The sequence below is a fragment of the Phragmites australis genome, chromosome 6, assembly GCF_958298935.1.
Source record: "Phragmites australis chromosome 6, lpPhrAust1.1, whole genome shotgun sequence".
Lineage (NCBI taxonomy): Eukaryota > Viridiplantae > Streptophyta > Magnoliopsida > Poales > Poaceae > Phragmites > Phragmites australis.
The window spans coordinates 7,523,195-7,544,853 of record NC_084926.1 but is presented as its reverse complement, the minus strand read 5'-3'; the positions used below and the strand labels follow the sequence as shown (position 1 = coordinate 7,544,853).

At 41.8% G+C, this 21,659-nt stretch overlaps 1 protein-coding gene across 1 annotated transcript; it reads right to left on the bottom strand.

Moving 5' to 3' along the window:
* Nucleotides 1–10,876: 10,876 nt before the first annotated feature.
* Nucleotides 10,877–14,374, bottom strand: LOC133921436 (syntaxin-22-like). Its single transcript, XM_062366301.1, has 7 exons — nucleotides 14,070–14,374; nucleotides 13,756–13,849; nucleotides 13,431–13,567; nucleotides 12,589–12,663; nucleotides 11,541–11,698; nucleotides 11,363–11,463; nucleotides 10,877–11,281 (listed from the first exon to the last, which is right to left on the bottom strand). Exons 1-7 carry the CDS (start codon nucleotides 14,243–14,245, stop codon nucleotides 11,216–11,218), a joined length of 807 nt encoding a protein of 268 aa, XP_062222285.1. The 5' UTR covers nucleotides 14,246–14,374; the 3' UTR covers nucleotides 10,877–11,215.
* Between the last annotated feature and the right edge of the window lie 7,285 nt (nucleotides 14,375–21,659).

The following is a 21,659-nucleotide window of genomic DNA, read 5'->3' as shown; positions in this document are numbered from 1 at the left end:
AATATAGCATCGGTTGTCACCAAAATGTTACAAATTTGTGAGAAGTTTTGCATGACTTCCAACAAGACAGAAACAAAGGGCTCTGCGCATGGAATCCCGGCCACTCTATCTAGTCCAGGTAGTAAGAACCTGTTTAGCATGATTTTTAAAGTAGTTTTCTGGTTAGAATCATATGAGCTTTGTTAAATAATAGTTTCAGTTTTTAACTATTTAAGTGAAATTCGTGAGAGTTATTATATGAAATGAACTAGAAACCTAGAGCTGAAAAAAATAGTTCCTTCTGATTCATTTCTAAGTATAGAATCACTTCCTTCATATAGTTTGTTCTATATAATTATTAGAGAATCACTTTCAACCATATAATTATTTCTTACATAAAATCACTCTTAAAAAAATTTAAATAAAAAAACTCTAACAAACAAACCTAAATCAAGCGTTGAATTCGGACGCTGGGCCTAGATTCGCTGCGTGGTTCAGGTTAGAACCAAGCGAGCCCAAAGTGCGTTAATCAGAAATAGTATCTAGACTAGAAGCAAGACAAACGATAGATGACAAAAAGCAAACGAAGAGGACAAATAAAAATAGCTCTCAAGGACCGCATGGGATCAACTGATTGGACGGAACGCACAACACATCGCTTCCATTATTCTAGAGATGAAAAATTATTCTGATCAGTTGTTTAATTGGTATAGATATAAATAAAACATATATATATATATATGAAACTTGTATATCTATCGTATAAATATTTCACCCCAAACATTAATATTCTATATCATATAAATATCTCGCCCTGGCCCACTCCTTCTCGTTACCGTCGCCCCACGTCACACCACTCTGGCCCGCCTCATCTCGTCATTGCCGCTCGCATCACCCCGTCGCGTCACCGCCCCGCCCCGCGACGCCCCACCTCACTGCCCTGTCTCACCACCACCACACCATCCTATCACACGACATCATCACACTACTCCACGAGTGAATGGGTATACACGTATGTAATAGGTACATGTGAGTAACAGGTCTAAGGCCAGCTCTTCACCCATGGACGTTTATGGGTATACTCACGGGTAGAAAAAAAGACTGATTGGTACAAGTATAGATAAGTACTACCTATACCGTTGTATCTGATTGACATCCCTACATTATCCAAGTAGCCCACCTCTAAAGGTCTTCGGTGACCGTGACATATTTTTTATTTTGGTTAGATTTTCGATGTATGATTTTAGTAATTGATCAAAACGTATACACATCGAAACAATATAGAAATTTTCTCTTCCATTACCACTCTTACCTCTTCTTCTGATTTTATATATTTAACACTAACCTTATAAAAATTAAAGAAGCTAATTTTTAATCAAAGTTTATCATGATAAAATATTATAACGAAAACTAGCTACGTGTCGAGGTTGAATCCCTGATAATGATTCCGGTGTATGCTGGACAGTGGGTACATGATCGACGTTCCGGGAGTATCTATAAAATATGTGTATTTACTGTTCAAGAACACTAGAGTTATCCAGATTTAAACCCTTCGTGAGCTAATAGCCCTACATACTGTATATTTTCTTCATCCTCTCTTTTTTACAGAAGATATCCCCTTTATATTATAGGGGGGATAAGTCTTACAAGTGGGTCCAACAAGCAGACCCATGCATGTCCTAAGAAACGATATAAGTACTCAATACAAGCCTACATTCGTTGTGCCTGCCTTGGGTCCCTGCGGCGGCCGTCTCGCCCATCGGTCACACCCCCGTTTGTCGCGCCTAAAGCGCCCGACCTGCCCTGTCCTGTCGCAGGCTTCCCACGCACGCCTGATGCGCCCTTGTCACGCCTGTGCGCTTGTCCCGCAACAATTAATGTCTGCGGTATAGGATAAGATAACTATGCACCAGCCATGCCACCTCAGCCGGAGTGGACTGCCTCGGGAAGGAAAACTGCGTGAGTTGCAGCATTACATGAGGTTTTGACTATCCTAGACGAGTACCTGCCCTGCAACCAGTAAGGACTGGTCACGGAGAACCCTGCGGAGGTCCTGGTCGTGATCGCAATGGTGTTGACTAGTCGCGCGGAGGTCATGGGTCAAAAAATAAAAGTGGGTACTGCCCAAAGCTGACCGTTGCGGGCCATCCCGACGGGAGACCCCTATATTCTTTACATCAACACTACATTATTAATGTAAGCCACGTTGCTAGTGGTAAAAAAATCCATATCGAATTCACCTTTGATCCATTTTCACGCCTACACCTCCTGCTCTATTGTAATCCTTCGCTAATGATCAAAGAAAAAAGTCTATTTTTCGTCCCTCAACTATTGAGTTGGTTTAATATTCATCCTTCAACTTTAATACTAGAAATCTTTCATCCCCTGATATTTAAAACCGTCTAAAACTCATCCCTCGACCTATTTCAGAGTGGTTTTGCACATGTGACGTTGCTGACTTGCATCCCGTATGACCTGACCATGCTAACTTAGCCTATCCCACATTGGGGCCCACCTGTCAACCTCTTCTTCTCCACTCCACCTTCCAGTTCCTCACGCTCTTGGTCGTCGTGATGTCGTGGCCCCGCTTGTCCCGTGACTCATGTTGGGCGTGCTGCAGTGGGTGCGTGACCCAACCTCTTCCGTGCACACCATGCTCATCAATGCGCTACTCCACGAGCAGGATTGGTGTGCCCAGTGACGACCTCACTGCCTACCTCATGGCCCTCCCGCTCCTCCGCAACATGCGGAGGTTGAACGACCATGTGCACTTGCGAAGGTTGAGCGAACGTGCGCGGTGGCAAGGGCTCGGGCCAACGGTGGAGATGGCACTTCGGTGGATCTCGGTCCAAAACAGCGAGCGCATGAGCATCGTCTCGATGTGGGAAGTCAATTTCTAAGGCTTACCGGCGGTGGAGTGGCTCAGTTGTAGCTACCCACGGTGGCCGGAGAGGAGAGAGAAGGGGCTAAGAGACGGCGACGCTACGGTGGATGTGTTTCGCGAAAGCTGCCATCGGGGGGATCGATCGTGAGGAGACACGAAGTCAAAGCCCTACTACGTTTCATCGTCGTGCGAGTTTGCCACTGGTCGTGTTCATCGAGCCTCGCTGATGGGAAGCTCTGCTAATCGAAGCCTCACCTCTGAGTTGTCCCTGCCGCGTCAAGTCCTGCGATCGCCACTTGCTAAGCCCATTCATCACGCGTCCCCTCAGAGCTACTGGCCACCGCCCATGGAGTATCAGTTAGGCGCAGATGCTGCCCATCATCCCTATTGTGGGCCGTTGCCCGTCATGGAAGAGCGAAGATTGGCCGAAGGCTCCGCCACATTGAAGCCCTGCTATGTGGAAGATTCGCCACACCACCGCCCCATGGCCGCACCGCCTCTCTTACAGGTTGCCGCCCTTGAGCCTACGTCGTCCTTGCTGTCACGTGAGTCCTCTCGCCCCTTGTATTGCTTGCTGCGGATGAGGCATGGAGAACCCGGCTAGAGGCGCTAGCGTGGTAGCCACATGTCCCTCTTTATTTGACATGGCATACACAGTCAACGTGTATGTTCACGTTAGATCCGATTCAGATACGACACGTGTGTAAAATCACCATAAAATGACCTAAGAGATGGATAACTAACGGTTGTAGAACTTACGATTTTTAATTTTTAATATGAGAGATGATTTTTAAATCAACTTAATAGTTAAGAGGCTAAAAATAAACTTTTTCCAAGATGAAATAACTTTTCGGCTTGCATTGACAAACCACGTGGCGGTCAGGTCTGCCACTGAAAAAGGGGTTTGGAGGCTTGGAGCCATCTGCATGCGAAGGGGCACACAGCATCTAGTAATGCTGCTGCAGGCTGCAGCCACAATGCCGGATCGTTTGCTTCTCCTCCCAGCCATCCCTCTGCCACCGCACCTGCCACTAAAATACTGTGCTCCTCGCATCAAACCACCTCGCTTCCCTCCCTGGCCGGTCCCTTCACCCTTGTCTTTTCTACAGCAGCGCCGGTGATATTTGAAATGTCAATTCCTACACACGAGTCGTCACTCGTCAGAATGGCTCTCTCCAGACAAAACGGTATGCGAGTCCATTCCAATGGCGGGGCCAGGCCCTGCGCCTGTAGGCGCGCGTTTGGTTGCCTGGCGCCCTGGCCGATCGCGTCGGCAAGGCCCGAGATGCAAATTCGCTGTGTCGGTCTGGCTCCGTTTTCGTCGGACTTGGCTAGCTTGGTGAAGTTGTGTACGTGATGTACGTGTATATTTTTATTTAACTTTGATTTTATTTAAGGATGTAAGAGTACTTTATGAATTCTAAGTATTTTTATTAGTAAACTAGAGCTCACTAGCTATCTATTTTAATTAGTTTGGTTAAAAAGACTAAGCCAATATTTAATTAAAATTTTCTAAAAAGTCAATTTTTATAACTTCAAGCAGTTTTTTATGCTCAAATAAATTCCTAAAAATTAGAAAATATTCACTTATATTCTCATCACGTGATTACTAATTTATAAAAATACTGTTAACCCTAAATTATTTGATAAAAAATAAGTTTATTTGTAATACAACATAAACTCATACGGATAATCAAACACAATCTCTTCTCAACCAAATTGAGTATATGCAACTAAACAAATAGACCATATTGTATCTCTACGACCTGCCTAAACTCAATCTGGCTCACTAAATATGAGCCAGACTGAGCCATGTGGACAACTAAGCCACCCTGCACCTAATTCTTTTTCAGCCATGGGATCAAAGATCCAACATCTCATCTTCATCTTTGACCTCCCATCCTTCCTTCTCCACCTAGCTCTTCCTCCATACCGACGAGCTCAACCGCACACGTGACACCCTTGCTCCACGCACCTTCTCCCGTCTTCAACAGCTCCCATCGTTAGATCCGCTACCACCACCTACCGACACGTTAACTCAGCTCCACTAGACGACTAATGTGACGAACTCACTCAACTCTTACTATTTAATTGTCCTCTGCCCACCCCCACCCCACCCCTTCGGCCGCCACTGCTACCAAACCGTCATCCCTCTAAGCCCGAAGATTGGAGGGAGCTCGCCACCCGCCACCACCAAAAATCGAGCATTTGGAGCACTCAGAGCAAGATTTAGGATTCCCCTTCCATTAACATCCTGTAAAACAACACAAGGGTATTTCGTCTTGCTCATCCTGGCTGGACGGATGGCTCCGTTGAGCCATAAACGTACAAACACAAAAACAATTGCATTGATGAGCACAAGCACGGAAGAATAGAAGGATGCTACAAACAAAGCAAGTGGTGGTTGTAGCACACATGCCAATGTTTTGGTCCCCCGTATCGCAAGTCCCCAAGTGCGCGACGCGACAATTGGTGCATAGGGCTTCTCGGGCCCAACACAGATTGCACCGGACACACGCACACTCACGCGTGAGCCGTCGGGCACGGTGGGTGTGACCACAAGCGCACGAAAACTGCTACCGGTCCTCCAACGCCATCATGGATAAAAAGAACGGTGTTCCAGGTGAACTGAAGTGTAGTAATAACGGATCAGTTGAATGTCTGTTGGAGCTTAGATAACTCTTGCTATGATTCGAACAAGAATTTTGCATTTCATAAATCAGTCGTTCTAAGTGGGACCTAACTGTCATTTCCAACGAGTCAACTTGTTTCACCAGTAAAATGAGTCATGCCCGGAGGTTAGCAATCAACAAAAGTACCAGGAAGGCAGGAACCGGCCACTCAGTAAGACTGTCATCACATGATTCACTCGAAAGCATGCAGATGCACCTCAAGGCTCAAGTCGACCAGAGCCAGCACACCTGGAAGGACATGCAGCGCAATCATGGACAGCCAGCCGTTTGGCTCAAAGTGGCACCGTGGCCCATTTCCCCCTGTTTCGCAAATCTGTGCTGCTGTGCAGATCGTAACGATCGGACCCCCGAACTGTACGTGCCTGCATGCATGTGATTAACGAGAGTACGAACGGCGACCTACCTCGTAAGTCCCCCGGATAGATCTCTTAAAAGTGAAAGAAGCAACGTACAATAATACACCGTGACATGTGAGAGCTACTACACGAATAGCTTGGACGAGAGGACACGCAAGCAGAGCAGGCGTGCAGCACGTACACGAGCGCTTGTGCGGTCCAAGCTGCTGCTCTGGCCAGGGAGAAGTGGCCGTGGCGTTCGCGGCGAGGACACGTGCGAATGTTTCATCGTCTTCTCTCTGTGCGGCATCACCCGGAACACTGAGAGCCGCCCCCTTTATAATTTTTGGACATGTAAGAGAAAAAAAAAAAGAAGAGAAAAAAAACGAGGAAGAAGAATAAGCTATGTCCCTTCTACCACTAAATAAAAATATATCTTATTTTATATATGATGAGATATCTTATTTTATATATGATGAGTGATTGATAGATGTATTTAGTTTGATGTTTTTTGGATTGCAAATGTATGTAGAGAAGTAGTAAGTATATGTCATCATTGATGATTTCTTTCGCTACTCTTAGTTCTTTTTTCTTATAAGCAAGGGATTATTTAAGGAGCTCCCTAATGTATTGAAAGCAATTCGTACTGATAATGGCACCAAATTCAAGAACTATCTATGTGATATTTTCTGTCATGAATATGACATTTAGTATTAATTTTCTATCCCATGTGTTCTTCGGCAAAATGATGTAATTGAGAGAAATAATCGTATTTTGGTGGAGATGGCTAGGACGATGTTTGATGATCATAGGACTACTAATATAGTTTACTAGAAAAATTTGGGTGAAGGCTATTAGTACAGCTTACTATATCTTTAATCGATTTTTCTTACGCTCGATTTTGAATTTAACTTCTTATGAGTTGCGTTTTAGGAGGAAGCTGAAAGTTTCACATTTGAGAGTTTTTGGCTGTTGATGCTTCATTCTAAGGTATGACAATCTTGATAAGTTCGAGTCTCGCCCGTTTGATAGAATTTTTTTAGGTATTATTTTCATGATCATTCTTACATGGTTTATAATCTTGACACAAACATCATCATAGAATCCTATGATGTGATTTTTCATTAATCAATCCTGTGGGCTAGTTCTGCTTTTGAGTGCGAAGGTGATAGAGATTGGCGAAAGCATCTTCATAGATGGTGAACTTCTAACTCTTAGTAATGATGAGAATAATCCACTACTTCCTTCCATCACACCTGCTTTCGAGCTGGCTCCTACCTTTTCTACACCGGCAAAGGGTCGTGCTCACTAGGTTGTATTGATACCCAACACCACGTTGCAGATATTTTCACTAAGCCTCTAGATACAACATGATTTGACTATTTGAGGGGAGAGTTTGTAGCGTGACATTCCTATGTCGTTGTGTGAGGGAGAGTTATAGTTGTATATATTTTATTTTATTTTTGTTGTATTTGTATTGTATATAATCTTGTAAGATAATCATAGTAGTTGAGCTTTAACTTGTATATCTTTAGTATTTTTTATTGTTAGACTTGAATTTGGACTAAGTTCAGTAGTTGTGTGGAGTAAGTTTTTAATATTAGTTTCATGTTGATGCTTTGATATGAAATATTTCAAGCAAGCTAACTTTTCTAAAGATGAAATTTGACAATTATATGAATCATGTAGACTATAAAATGTTACATTCTTAATCACTATATTCGTAATTGTTTTGGCTTACTTAATACTTGTGTTAAAACTGGTTTGATGAATATATTGGTCTAAGCTTCTTGGTTCAAGATAGTACCTCAATGTTACATCTTTTAATCACTTGATCTAACTATGTCTTGTTTTCTAAGCTTCTTGGTTCAATATAGCGCCTTAATGTTATATTTTTTAATCACTTGATCTAACTAAGTCTTGATTTTATATGTGAGCATTTGCAAAGCATATTATCATAAATGCTTATTTGCCTAGTTTGAGATTGAAGTTAGATAGTTCTTAAAGCATGTATTGCCTTGGCACGAGTGGATACTTATATGGTGGTCATTTTTAATATGATTCGGCTATGTGAACTTAAATACATCAATAATTCTTCCGTTTAGCTTGTATAGCTTTGTGTTCTTGTGACACTGTATCTTTTTGAGCCTTTTTTTTTGCGTTTGTGAGCTCCATATTCTATTGTTCATGTCTCTAGTATTTGCAAATGCTTTGCGGTATACTTGTGAAAGCTCATTATGATCATATGATCATGCTTTCATGGTGTTTTATCCTTGATATTTGCATTGTCAAAGAGGGGGGAAAATATGTACTAAACCATAAAGAAGAATCTTGCATGATGAAAGGAGGAGAATATATGTGAAAAATGTACATTCATCAAGGGAGAGCATTTTTGTTTTTATTAGGTTTTTGGCTTGTCTCTACCTCTCTTAGAGTTTTGATATTTAGCCTCAAAACCGTGGGAAGGATGGAGGCGCACATGGCATCATCGCAAAGCTAGCATTGAGACGGAGCTAAGTCATGAAGGTGCCATGGCGTTTCGATGGATGTAGAAGAAAATAGACCAATATGTCATCAGTGGTAGGTAGAAGTGTATTATAAGAGAGAAATATTTTAAGAATAAGTTAGGAAACTTAGGGGTCAAATAACCTAGACTATAAATAGAGTGCGAGGCTAGTTAAGCCATTTGAATCAGCCACTTGAGCACCTTGAATCATTCATATGAGAGGTTTGTGTTAGGATTAGAGGAGAGGAAGAAGAGTGCTTAGCCTCTGTATAAAGTGAGAGCTATGTGAAGAAAAATCTCTAAATTCCGCTAAAATAGGGCTAATCTCTGCAAGCAATGAAACTTATGTTACTCTTGTGCTTATGTTCACCTCTTTTTGTGTGATTCCCGTTCCGGTTGTTGAGCTGAAAATTTTTCACTTGAAAAGTTATTTTTTTTGGTTACTAGAGGCATAAAATTCGCATACATATATATACAAATGAGACTTGAATTCAATTGTCTTTAAATCATCAACTTAGAAATTTCTTATTCCGGTGATCTTTTCTTTGCTTCAAATGTTTCTTTCCTAAGTTGTTATCTTTTGTAGATGAGTTTCAATAGAAACAAGGGCTTATATGCATTCACAATAGTCATGTATTTTTCTAGATATTTACTTAGCAATTTGATTCTCTCCGATTTTACTTACGCTATTGGTTTGTAAGATGTGCTAGATGATAAAAAAACCATATATTTCAAAAAATTAATAAGACAGCTACTCACCCTACTGGCCTACTCTATGGGCAATTCTGGATTCTTATACCTAATTCCCTTAACCTTAGCTCCATGATCGATCTCGCGACCGAGTAGGTTTCTCGAGCGGGACAAACACCGCTTGCGGCCGAAGGAATCGGACGACAGGATGTGCGTCGGGGAGTGGTTCGACCTCGTTAAACAGGAGGGATCGATCGATCGGCGGAAGGGACATGCTTGGCTTGGCAGCGTCCTTCCGGTCCCGTCACGTACGATGGCGTGCGAGCGAGCCCCCATGCGGCCTTGCGTCCCACACTGGATCTGACCTCGAAATGTTGTGAGACGACGAGGACGCGCCGTCGCCATTATGGAAAGCAGTGACCGCGTTTGGAGCGACGGTGGCGAGCCTGCGGGACAGATTGGAACGGGATAGCCGACTGAGTCAGGACACGGGCCAAACGCACGGCTAAGTATAATGATGCCTTTTTTTTGGTTGCACGTGACGGCGCAATCGATTGGAGATGGTGGCAAGCAGTCATCTCCATCTCTTCCGGAGATCAGCGCCTAAGATCTTCTCCTTCTTATTTTGCGGGGTGATAATATCTTCTCCTTTTACACAGAGGCTTGGCTACGTCGCGGAGAGATGTACTGGCAATTTCAGTAGCCAATTCATGCACTTCTTGTCTTCCAGTAGTACAGTTTTGGTTGGAGAAACTGCGCAGAATGCAGCTGCACGCCTGCACCTTACTTTCTTTCAGCAGAGTTGCACTTCACGGCTGCCCCGTGCGTGCGCGTCCGCCAGGCCGAACCCAGCGGACCAACCGGCACGCCTCGTCGATGGCATGCAGACATCTCCTTTCTTTCTTAACCAGGTACCAGGTAGTAGGTACTCGGATGGATGGTGGCCTCGTGTCGTGCCCAAGATGGAGGTGGAGATGGAGTGATCGTGGGCCAACTCAAGGATCTAATGGCAACGTGGGCCGATAACTGGGTAAGATAGAAGGCCCAAAGCATGAACTGTGTCCACAGTCCACCGCATAGGCCGGCCCATGTGAATGCTCGAATAGGGCTGGTACAGTATAGACAATTTTTTTGAGACCGACAATGAGTTCACATCTGTGCAGAAACATCAAACAGGAAACATAATTTCCTCAGCGTGTTGAGTGCTGACTGCTTTCTCATTGATACGGTTCCTTCCTCACCAGGTCAGACTATCAGTGTTTACTAGGCGGATTGGCGCGCTTGCGCCGCGTCTGTTTTTTTTTCACAGAACATGACAAAAGAAAGCAATTTAGGATATCTCAATACTTACTTATGAATTTATCAATATTTAACACATTCACTTCATTATAGTGAAAACAGTATACTTTCATGCATGCACATAATTTTAGCATGTAGACAACAGTAATACGAAACTAACAAAATTTGTTTCATATTTTTTGAGTTTCACATATTTTTCTTTGTATTTTAGATTATTTCAGTCGATTTATCAATATAACTAATATTCATGTTGATATTTTTTGGAATTTCCCGAAAATAAAATTATATTATATGTGTAAATATATATGTATATACATATACGTATATATATACATGTGTATATGTATCCGTATATCTATACATACAAATATGTGAGCCCACTGCTACAGTACCCAAACCCCTGAGAATGCTCCAAATCTTGGCTGGATAATATATGTTATAGATATCAAACAAGTTTTAAAGTCAGTTTTTCTCGGGGACGTGAAACAGGTTCAAGCTTGAATAATCATCGTTTCACTCTATTCAATGATATACTTACAGAATGGCAAACTTTCTCACCCAAGCAAGCTTCCAAAGAAGGAAAAATAGCATCACTGTTCACTCAAGGCAAGCCATGAAAAAAGAACTCACGCATGACACGGGAACGTGCACTCACAAATCACAAACTTAAAAGAGAAACTTCTAAAACCCGGCTAGTGAAAGTTTTTAGCACACAACAAGGTTAGACAAATGCATTTTCAGAAACGCAGATCAATGCTTTAAGCAAGGTTCTTCGATATTGAACTCCACAGCGTACCTTCCAGACTCGTGATATGAAAAATTGCGTGCCTCAAGCTGCCAAAACTATTATCACAACAAGCAGCACGACCCCAAAGATTACCATAAGCAAGCAAAGCTGCCAATGAAACGATTTGTTAAGGCAGAGAATAGATATACGACCATAAAGCTTCAGTTATTTGCGTTAATCTGAACATACCAGAGATGAATTTGATTTCTGAGTCTTGGACGCTTTGGCAACTTCTGTTTTTGCCTCTTTGGTTGCTGCTGCAGAATTTTCAATGTTCGTGTCGATCTCCTCTGAAACAAAACATATATACATTAGATAGGAATCCAAAGAGCGGCACAGGATGTGTACAATGCAATGTAAAACTTGCCAATTATAACTCCTTGGGTATGCACAAGTGTAGCAAGATCCTTAAACATTTCGTGTACTTCACCAATCTGTTGCTGGATCTCTTGAATGGCTTGCTCCCTTTCCTCAATGATAGCTTCATTGAAAACAATTTCATTATCCAATTGCAGCACCTCTTGCCTGTAAAGTAGCATGACGATTCATCAGAGAAGGTGAGGAAACAGGACCCTACAAAATCTTGTGTAACAGGTTTAACCTGCAGGTCATATTTCAATGTGGTGAGCCTCATTGGAAGCAAAAAATATTTTCGGTCCATTCTCATCAAAGATTATTTAGTTGCTAGTCTAAAGTGACTCACTGTCTATTGTACAGACATAGTTCACAATTCATATGACAATCCACTTGTATCAACTAAGAAACATCATGGCCCCTATAGTGTTACCACACAATCAGGGGCAAATCTGCCTTGGGGCATAGGGTTTAACCAAATTTTTGGGCTAGACTGATAGACATCCTAACATGTGTAATTAATTCCCCAGATTCCTAATGCGATATTTAGATTTGTTTTTGAACTCCTGCCAAGAACACCCTGGCTCCACCACGTGACCACCACACACAATACTCCCTCCGTTCTTTTTTGTTTGCAGTTGTTGACTTTTTACAGTCAGCACCTTTGACTACTACTTTATGCATGTTAATATTAATGTGGACTAATAAATTTATACTTTATGAAAGAATTTCAAAAGATGAATCTAATAGTACTATTTTTATACAAAAGTTATTGATAGGTTTGAAAGTATTAGTGGTCAAACTTAAGAAAATTTGACGGCATTGATCCTAGGACTGCAAACATAAAAGAAAGGATATAAACTAAGCTCAAAGAATACTGGATCAACTAATGGCTATGAGAAGCACTGGGTGTTAAGTGAATGTAGGCTAAGTAGAATACGTGAAACAGTGTACTGGCTGGAAGACAATCAATAACTTCATATGTGCAAAGTGAAGAACATAATGCAAAGCAATGAAAGCTGAACTTCCACCTGACCACCAGTAAATAGCTCAATACTGACCGTTTTGATTCAGCAAGTAATGCACGCTGCTCAGGCATGTCACCAGAATCACCACTTACGCCACCTGTAGCATAGCTGTATCACAATGAGCACAACAACGGCCAGGAATATTAGCAGATAAGTAGATAACCCAATCAAAACAGCACAATGAAAATCTTTAAGTTTAGAGAACACTAAGTGAGGCCATCAAGTTAATTACAAGAAAAAGATTGGGCCATGATACAGAAGAAAATAAAGGGTGAAAGACTATGCAGATGTGTTTATAACCAGAGGAGTTTTTCCTCTGCAAAACCATAAGTATTGACTGTTCGGGACTTTCTCCATACACCAGAAGGAATTTTGCAGAAAAAAAGAGCAAAAGGAAGGAGGAGATGCTCTACTTGAATGCTACAGTCAACAATAGACGAGTAGTGATTGAATCACTATGCAAAAGCTATGTCACCTAGTCAAAGAAAAACAGTCAATATGAAAGCCAGGCAGTATTCCGGGGGGAGCTTTTAGCATGACCACTGAGGAATAATACTAACAAACTCAAGTCACGATGAATGAAGATTAGTATCCAGTGTGGCCTGGCGTAGTCAGCAAGGTTCACATTCAGGACTGCATCTAACTATTCAAAATTTGACCTTCCTGTTTTAAATAATGATGGACAAAATAATTTACTTTAGTTAGCAACTGCCAGCAATCCATATTGAATAAGTAAATTGTGTACCCAATGTAATTTATAGAGTGGGTATTCTAGAGTCTAGCATTACCAACTGAACCATTGTGATGACAGGAGTGGAGATCGAACACACAAGAGAAACTTCAGGATGGATTGGTATAAGCATGACAAACATTACTTTGACTGAGCATTCTGGGGAACAACCGGCTTATATGCCATCTCCCTCTGAATCGCAAGATTTTGAAGTTTCCTGAACTCCTCCATTGTAGCAGCGAAATCTTTGGCAAGCTTCATATCAGCTACCCTCTTGTCTGCCTGTACGTAATACCCAAATCCTTGAGCATCGTGACAGGCTGACAGCTAAGACTGTATACATGTATAACTAGAACAATCATGGGAGAAATTTATCTTTACAACAATTGATTGCTTAAACAGCGTCATGCATGATAATAATGGCAATGACCAAACTGAAGGGGCTAGATAGGTAAGGAATCACTACTGACACTAGTATCAATGCTCTTGTCAGCTTCAGCAGCTCTCCAGAGCTTATCTTTCGCATCCTTTGACAATTGAAGGATGTTATGACTAGTCTTCTGCCTGCGAGGGAATCAGGGCATTAGAGAAAAACGTGCCTTAGAAATGGACATCAGCGTGTGAAGAAGGCGACATGCTGTGAAGACATGGGCTAGCGACCTATCGAATTGAAGAGCAGACTAATTGCTACAAACTTGAATTGGACAAGAGTTAAGTTACAGCTAGCAAAAAGTGCACGGGTCAATGCTGAATATGTAAGCATAAGAGGAGGGCGAGGAGAGACAGTTGGTCACGGAGCGTGGGGGTGTCCTTGGGCGTGCCGAGCGAGTTGAGGAGGCGGCGGTAGGAGGCGACAGCGGTGGTGATCTGGAAGACGAGCGCGCGCAAGTCGTCGGGGCCCCTCGCCTTCCTGCTCCGGGGAGCTCTGAGCGCCCCCGCCTCCAGATCCGCGAAGCTCATCGCCGATCCCCCACTTGCTCCAACCACCTCCTTAATCAACGGCGGCCGCGCCGGAAGATACCGTAGAGCCGCGGCCGCGCGGTGGAGGCGGTGGTGGATAAGCTAGTGCAATGTCGCCGTTGTTAGAACCATTATATTTGTATAATTCTAAATAAATTTTAAAGGCAAGGTATGTTTTTGTCCCACATTGTTAGTTAATGTGAATGAAGATCAATTTAAAAAATTTATTTTTTAACCACTTAGCATACGTGGATAAGAGAACTAAAAGAACACACGCACTTACTCACCTCGCCTCGTGGGGTTGTGGCAGGAGCAGAGGGCGCGGGCACACGATGCCTGCGTGAATAGTCCGCTGAAATTGGATCTAGTTGCTTATGTAGGTGCGGTCTTCTTTTGCTATTTTTTTTTTCTGCTTAGGCAAATAGATAAATATATAAAAATTGTGTCAATCAAGACTCTGATTATGGTGATGTAATCGACTCTAAACGCGGTGCATCTCAACAGTACGACTCTCCCTCTATATATCTGTCAGCCGCAGCACAACGGATAGACGCGAGTTGCATACACACAATTAGTGTTTTGCCAATTTCTTCTGTCGCGCCATCGCATGTAATATATTCCATCTTATTACGCTAGCGTGCACCGACGAACGGGAGAGCAGGTCTCCGGAACCCATCACCCTTGGGGTCCTGTATCGGGAGAGGCAAATAAGGTTTTTAGGAAATGCTCGTCGTAACCACTCACGATCTGCTTCCTCTACATCATCGTAATCTACTTCGACTACTTCGTCTTTGTCATCGCCTACTGGATTGACGTCATAGTGGTCTCTGCATCTATTACGGCGAATAAGGTTTTTGGGAAATGCTCGTCGTAACTACTCATGATCTGCTTCCTCTACATCATCGCAATCTACTTCGACTACTTCGTCTTTATCATCACCTACTGGATCGACGTTATGGTGGTCTCTGCATCGACTACTTCATCTTTGTCATCGTCTACTGCATCGTGCATTGACATCATGGGAGCGTCTGCATTTCACGTCGCCATCGGGTACGTACGTAAATCTTACTCGAGTATCTACTCAAGTACATTTATTGGTCGAGTACCTAGTCGAATATCTTATCGAGGAAATATCTAGTCGAGGCTTGTTGGGACTTGGTTGGGACTTGTTGAATCCTACTCGGGGCTAGTCGAATTTAGTCGGAGCTAGTCGGAGTTATTTCGAACATAGTCACTATTGATTTTTTTTATATGTTCTTGTTCATGTTATATTAGAAATTAAATTAAATTCGAAAGTGCTATTATTTCTAATAATCCAAAAAACCTTATTGTAGTCACTTTAATTTAACGATGGTTAGTTTTGCCGATGTATTAAGATCAGACAAGTTTACTGGTGTGCACTTTAAGAGATGGCAGATCAAAGCCACTCTGTAGCTTACAGCTATGATATACTACTGGGTTGCGTCTGGTAGGTCTGAAGAAACTCTTTCCTCTGATGAGGAGAAGAAGTTCGAGTAAGCCAACACACTCTTTGTATGATGTGTTCTTAGCGTTCTTGTTGATCGTCTTTGTGATGTATACATGCACATAAATAACGCAAAAGAGTCGTGTGACGCGCTGAATGTAAATTTTGGCGTGTCAGATGCATGCAGTGAATTGTATATCATGGAGTAATATCATGACTACAAGATGATCAATAATCGATCGGTAGTCGAGCATGTTCATGAGATTTAGTGCATTGTAAAAGAACTGGAGCTCCTAAAGTGTACCTTACCCGATAAGTTTATGGTTGAGGGCATCATTGCAAAATTTCCTCACTCGTGGAGTAATTTTGCCACTACTCTAAAACACAAGAGACAAAAGATCTCTGTTTAGAGTCTGATCGTGTCTCTTGATGCTGAGGAGAAAGCTCGAGCTAAGGATGTGTATAAAAAAGGAGGCGATGGACGTCTAGCGCAAATATGGTGCAACATTCATCTAATGGCAAGTACAAAGGTAAAAATAACAAGGCCAAATAAACCACCAACTTTAAGAATAAGAAGATGAACAAAATGATAAACCTTACTTCGTGTGTGGCAAGGTTAGTTATTGGGCCAAAGATTGCCGAGACCGCAAAGGAAAAAAGGTTAATGAAGGGAAGAACACCAAGTCTGTCAATGTAACCATGGGTAACACCGGAGATAAAACTAGTGGGTATGATAATCTAGCTATTGTTCTTTTAGTGAATTAGTCTACCAGTTAGTAGATTGATACTGGGGCTAATGTATATGTTTGTGCTGACAGTTCAATGTTCTATTCTTACCAGGTCACTCGGGATTCTTTTGTCTTAATGGAGAATGGATCTCATGCTTCTGTTCATCGTGTTGGTACGGTAGATCTAAAGTTTACTTCGAGAAAGATCGTACAGCTAAGGAACGTGTAGCATGTCCCTTCGATAAATAAGAATCTAGTTAGCAGTTCCCTTCTCTATATAAACGGGTTTAAGTTACTACTCGAGTCCAATAAAGTAGTTATGTCAAAACATGAACTTTTTATTATTAAAGGCTATGAGTGTGAAGGCTTGTTTCGCTTTTCTCTTTTTGATTTCTGCAATAAATCTGTGAACTATATTTGTTGCAATATTAATGGAGATGAGACTAGTATTTGACACTCACGGTTATGTCACATAAACTTTGGTTCTATGACTCGGTTTTCCAGCTTGAATTTAATTTTGAATTTTTTCACTGTCAAAGGTTCTAAGTGCCAAAGTTGTGTGCAATCTAAGCAACTTCGTAAGCCCCACAAGGCAGTCAAGGAGACAAATTTAGCAACATTAGAACTCATACATTCAGATCTTTGCTAGATGAATGGTGTGTTAACGAAGGGTGAAAAAAGATATTTCATGACTTTAATCGATGATGCATCTAGATTTTGTTATGTGTATTCATTTAAATCTAAAGATGAAACTCTAGACTACTTTAAGATCTATAAGACAGAAGTTAAAAATTAATTAGAAAGAAAAATTAAAAAACTTAGGTTAGATCGTGGTGAAGAGTACTTCTCGAGTGATTTCAATTTATTCTGTAAGGAACATAGAATTATTTATGAGAGAATGCCTCCCTATTCGCCATAATCAAACAGGGTAGCTGAGAGGAAGAACCACATCCTAACTGACCTGGTTAATACCATGTTAGACATTGCGAATTTATCTAAGGAATGACGAGGGAGGCCTTATTGACTTCATGTCATTTTCTAAATAGAGTTCTGATTAAGAATAAGGAGAAAAAACCATATGAAGAATGGGAATGGAGAAAACCATCATTTTCATATTTGAGCACTTAGGGATGCTTGGTGAAAGTCAATATACTAATAACTAAAAAGCGCAAGTTGGGTTTTAAGACAATGGATTGTATTTTTCTAGGATATGCTCATCGGAGCATTGCCTATAGATTTTTAGTAATTAAATCTGAGATATCTGATATGCTAGTTGATACAATTATAGAGTCTAGATATGTCACTTTCTTTGAGAGCAATTCTCTATGAAGGATATACATAATACTTCTAGTCAAACCTCTGAGATACTTTGTGAACCTAACATACTATACTACTCAAGTATTCTGAACAACCACTCAAGCTAGTTACTGAGGAGAATGACAGTGAAGCTCCGAGAAAGAGTGAGAGACAAAGGACGATAAAATCCTTTAATGATTCATTATGTACCTTATGAATGACACTCCTAACTCAATTTCAGAAGCTTATGCATCTCCAGATGCAGACTACTGAAAGGAGGTTGTTCGTAGTGAGATGGTTTCCATTCTTGCCAACGAGACTTGTGAAGTCACAGATCGACCTTATGGTTATAAACCTGTAGGTTGTAAGTAGGTGTTTAAAAAGAAGTTTATACCTGATGGTATTATCGAAGATTATAAGACTCAGCTTGTGACCAAGGGTTATACAAAAAGAAGGCGAAGATTTCTTTGATACTTACTCACCTGTCGCTAGACTGACCACAATAAGAGTACTACTCTCCTTGACTGTCGCACATGGTCTTCTTATTCATTAGATAGATGTTAAGATAGTTTTCCTTAATGGAGAGTTGGATGAAGAAATCTATATGGATCAGCCTGATGGGTTTGTAGTAGATGGTCACGAGGACAAGGTATGTAAGTTGCTAAAATCTTTATATGGCTTCAAGAAAGCTCCTAAACAATGGCATGAGTAGTTCGATAGAACGTTAACATCTTCATGCTTTGCTGTTAATGAAGCTTATTGCTATAGCGAGGGTGTGAGAGTTATTCTATGCCTGTATGTTGATGGCATCTTGATTTTTAGGATAAATGTTGATGTGATTAATGAGATCAAATCATATATGTCGAGAAATTTCGATATAAAAGATCTGGGAGAGGCTGATGTGATATTAAATATTAAGTTGATCAGCTGTGAGAATAGAATTATACTTTCGCAATCTCATTATGTGGAAAAGATCTTGAGCCGTTTTAGCTACATGGACAACAAGATCACTCCAACACCTTATGATCATAGCTTAATACTTCGAAAGAATAAAAGAATCACTAGGGATCAACAGAGATACTCCCAGATAATCGGATCACTCATGTACCTAGCTAGTGCTACAAGGTCTGACATCTCATTTGTTGTGAGCAGATTGAGCAGGTTTACTTCTAACCTGGGTGATGATCATTAGCATGCATTTGATTGAGTCATACACTACTTGCTCGGTACTATAAATTTTGGACTTCACTATACTTAGGTACTCATCTGTGGAGGGTTATAGTAATTCAAATTGGATATCCGATATTGATAAAATCAAGACCACAAGTGGGTATGCATTCACTTTTAGCGGTGCTGCTGTTTCATAGACGTCTTGCAAATAGACCATATCAACCATGGAAGCAGAACTCACAGCATTAGACACAACCACTATTGAGGCAGAATGACTACGTAAGCTCTTGATGGATTTGTCAGTGGTCGATAAACCGATACTAGCTATCCTTATGAACTCTTGATAACCAAACGGTTATTGTCAAAGTGAACAGTTCTAAGGACAATATGAAATCGTCAAGACATGTAAAGAGAAGATTGAAATCTATCAGGAAGTTAAGAAACTCCAGAGTGATAGCGTTGTATTATATCCAAATAGCTAAAAACCTGTCAGATAAATTTACAAAGGGACCATCATGAAATATGATAGATAGTGTATCGAAGGAGATAGGTATGAGACCCATGTGAGTTATACAGTAGTGGTAATTCAACCTATGAGATCGGAGATCTAGTGAATTAGGATCTGAAACGAACAAACTATTGGTTAAATGAAGGAGGTATCACTCAACCCACTCAAGTAAAAATGCAAGACTCTCGAAATCTGTAAGGCAGGTTGGCTATTGCCTTAATGTGTTCTGCTGGTTTTAATTAGCGAAGATGTTAACCTATATGGCATTCTTGAAAGAATATACTTATATGAGCCTGACTGTTAGTCGCAGTCTATGAGACTTGAGTGATCTCTAATAATCTCATGAAGAGACCATAGAGTATGACTTATATGCTCCACCCGCGGGGTAGCGTGCTAACGGTCAAGTATCAGTTATGACTTTAAGTGAAACTCGTTTGCATAAGACTTGCAATTCAAGACTTAGTCCATTGTCCAAGTCGTGAATGAGTGTAGTTTGAGAAAAAAAAAGGCAAATCTTAGTGGAACTTTGAGATCTGGTGGGAGATTTTTAGAATATATAGGCTTAGTTTATTATATTTGTATAATTTCAAATAAATCTCGAAGGTCTAACCATGTGAGAGAGGTGTGTTTGTTTAGTCCCACCTTGCTAGTTGAGATGGATGAAGACCAACTTAAAAGAGTTTATCTCCTCTACTCACTTAGCATGTGTGGATGAGAGGACTAGAAGAATGCACGTGCGCTCACTCGCCTCGCCTCACCTCGTCGGGTTGGGCCGGGTGGGAGCTGGAGCGGAGGGCGCGGGCACGCGACACTTGCGTGAATGATTTGCCGAAATCGGGTCCAGTTGCTTGCATAGGTACGGTCTCCTTTTGCCATTTTATTCTTTTTCTACATGGGAAAATGGATAAATATATAAAAATTATGTCAGTCAAGACTTTGATCATGGCGGTGTAACCTACTCCGATCGTGGTGTGTCTCAACCATGTGACTCTCTCTCTATATATATCTGACAGCTGCCGCACAAAGGATATGCACGAGTTGCATACACACAATTAGGGTTTTGCCATTTCTCTTTGCCGCGTCGTTGCATGTAGTCTATTCTATCCCGCTATGCCAGCGTGCACTGATGAACAGAAGGGCAAGTCTCCGGAACCCGTCGTCCTTAGGATCTTGCACCGGAAGAGGGCGAATAAGGTTTTTGGGAAGCGCTCTGCTCACGATCTGCTTTCTCTACATCATTGTGATCTACTTTGGCTATTTCATCTTTGTCATCACCTACTGGATCGATATCACGGTGGCCTCTGCATCGACTACTTCATCTTCGTCATCGTCTACTACATCGTGCATCGACATCACGGGGGCGTATGCATCTCACGTCGCCATTAGGTACGTACGTAAATCCTACTTCAGTACCTAGTCAAGTATATCTGCTGGTCAGATACCTAGTCGAATATCTTGTCGAGGACATGCTATAGTCGAGGCTTGTTGGGACTTATCGAATCATACTCGAGACTAGTCGAATAAAGTCAGGGCTAGTCGGAACCCAACTCGTGACGATGACAGGTACAATATTGTACATGTGCTTGTCCTGCCGGGTACCCCATACCCATGGATTGCCTATGGGTATTTGACTAGCAAGCCCTTGCAACAAAGATTCTAGCACAAAACCTTGTTTAAACTTAAAACGCATGAAAATAGAACACAACATGAAACATGAATCCGATGGGTGATTTGAGTTCAGGTATACTAAGATTTGAGTACAGGGCTCCCAAAACTCTTTTTAGAGATCTCCGCACGATTCGTCTAGGAAAAAACACCATCTCAAGCAACAGTGTTATTGGATGCTTTTCTCTCACCAATATGACAAGCAAAAGGACAAAATAAAACACTATTGACCAAACTAAGGAGTGATATTGATATCACTTCCCAATAATAATGTATTTGCAGTACATGAGAGAGACTAATAGAGAGATCATGCCTCGGAACCTAGCTGGTACGCCAGCCGAGTGGGACATCGCCCAGGAACTATGCCTGGGGACGACGGCTAGCTGCAGATGACAGTCGAGTGGGGGCAGATGGATGGGGACGGACGGTGGTCTAGGGCTTAGGGGCGATGGGTGAGGTGTGTTGCGGTGCGTCGACGGCTGGGGTGGGGTGCGCCGTGCGCGCTAAGTGTGTCTAGCATATGCTGTCTGTGCCTGGATGTGGGGGTCTCCGGGAGTTGGAGGTGACGGCTAGGGTGCAAGC

Bases quoted from the DNA above. Each gene is read 5' to 3' on its own strand.
- LOC133921436 (XM_062366301.1), bottom strand. From the start codon at position 14,245: ATGAGCTTCGCGGATCTGGAGGCGGGGGCGCTCAGAGCTCCCCGGAGC. The intron at 13,568-13,755 runs GTCAGTAGTGAT...TATTACGTACAG, and splicing joins ACAAGAGCATTGATACTAGT to GCAGACAAGAGGGTAGCTGA. The intron at 11,464-11,540 runs GCAAGTTTTACA...GTTTTGTTTCAG, and splicing joins TACCCAAGGAGTTATAATTG to AGGAGATCGACACGAACATT.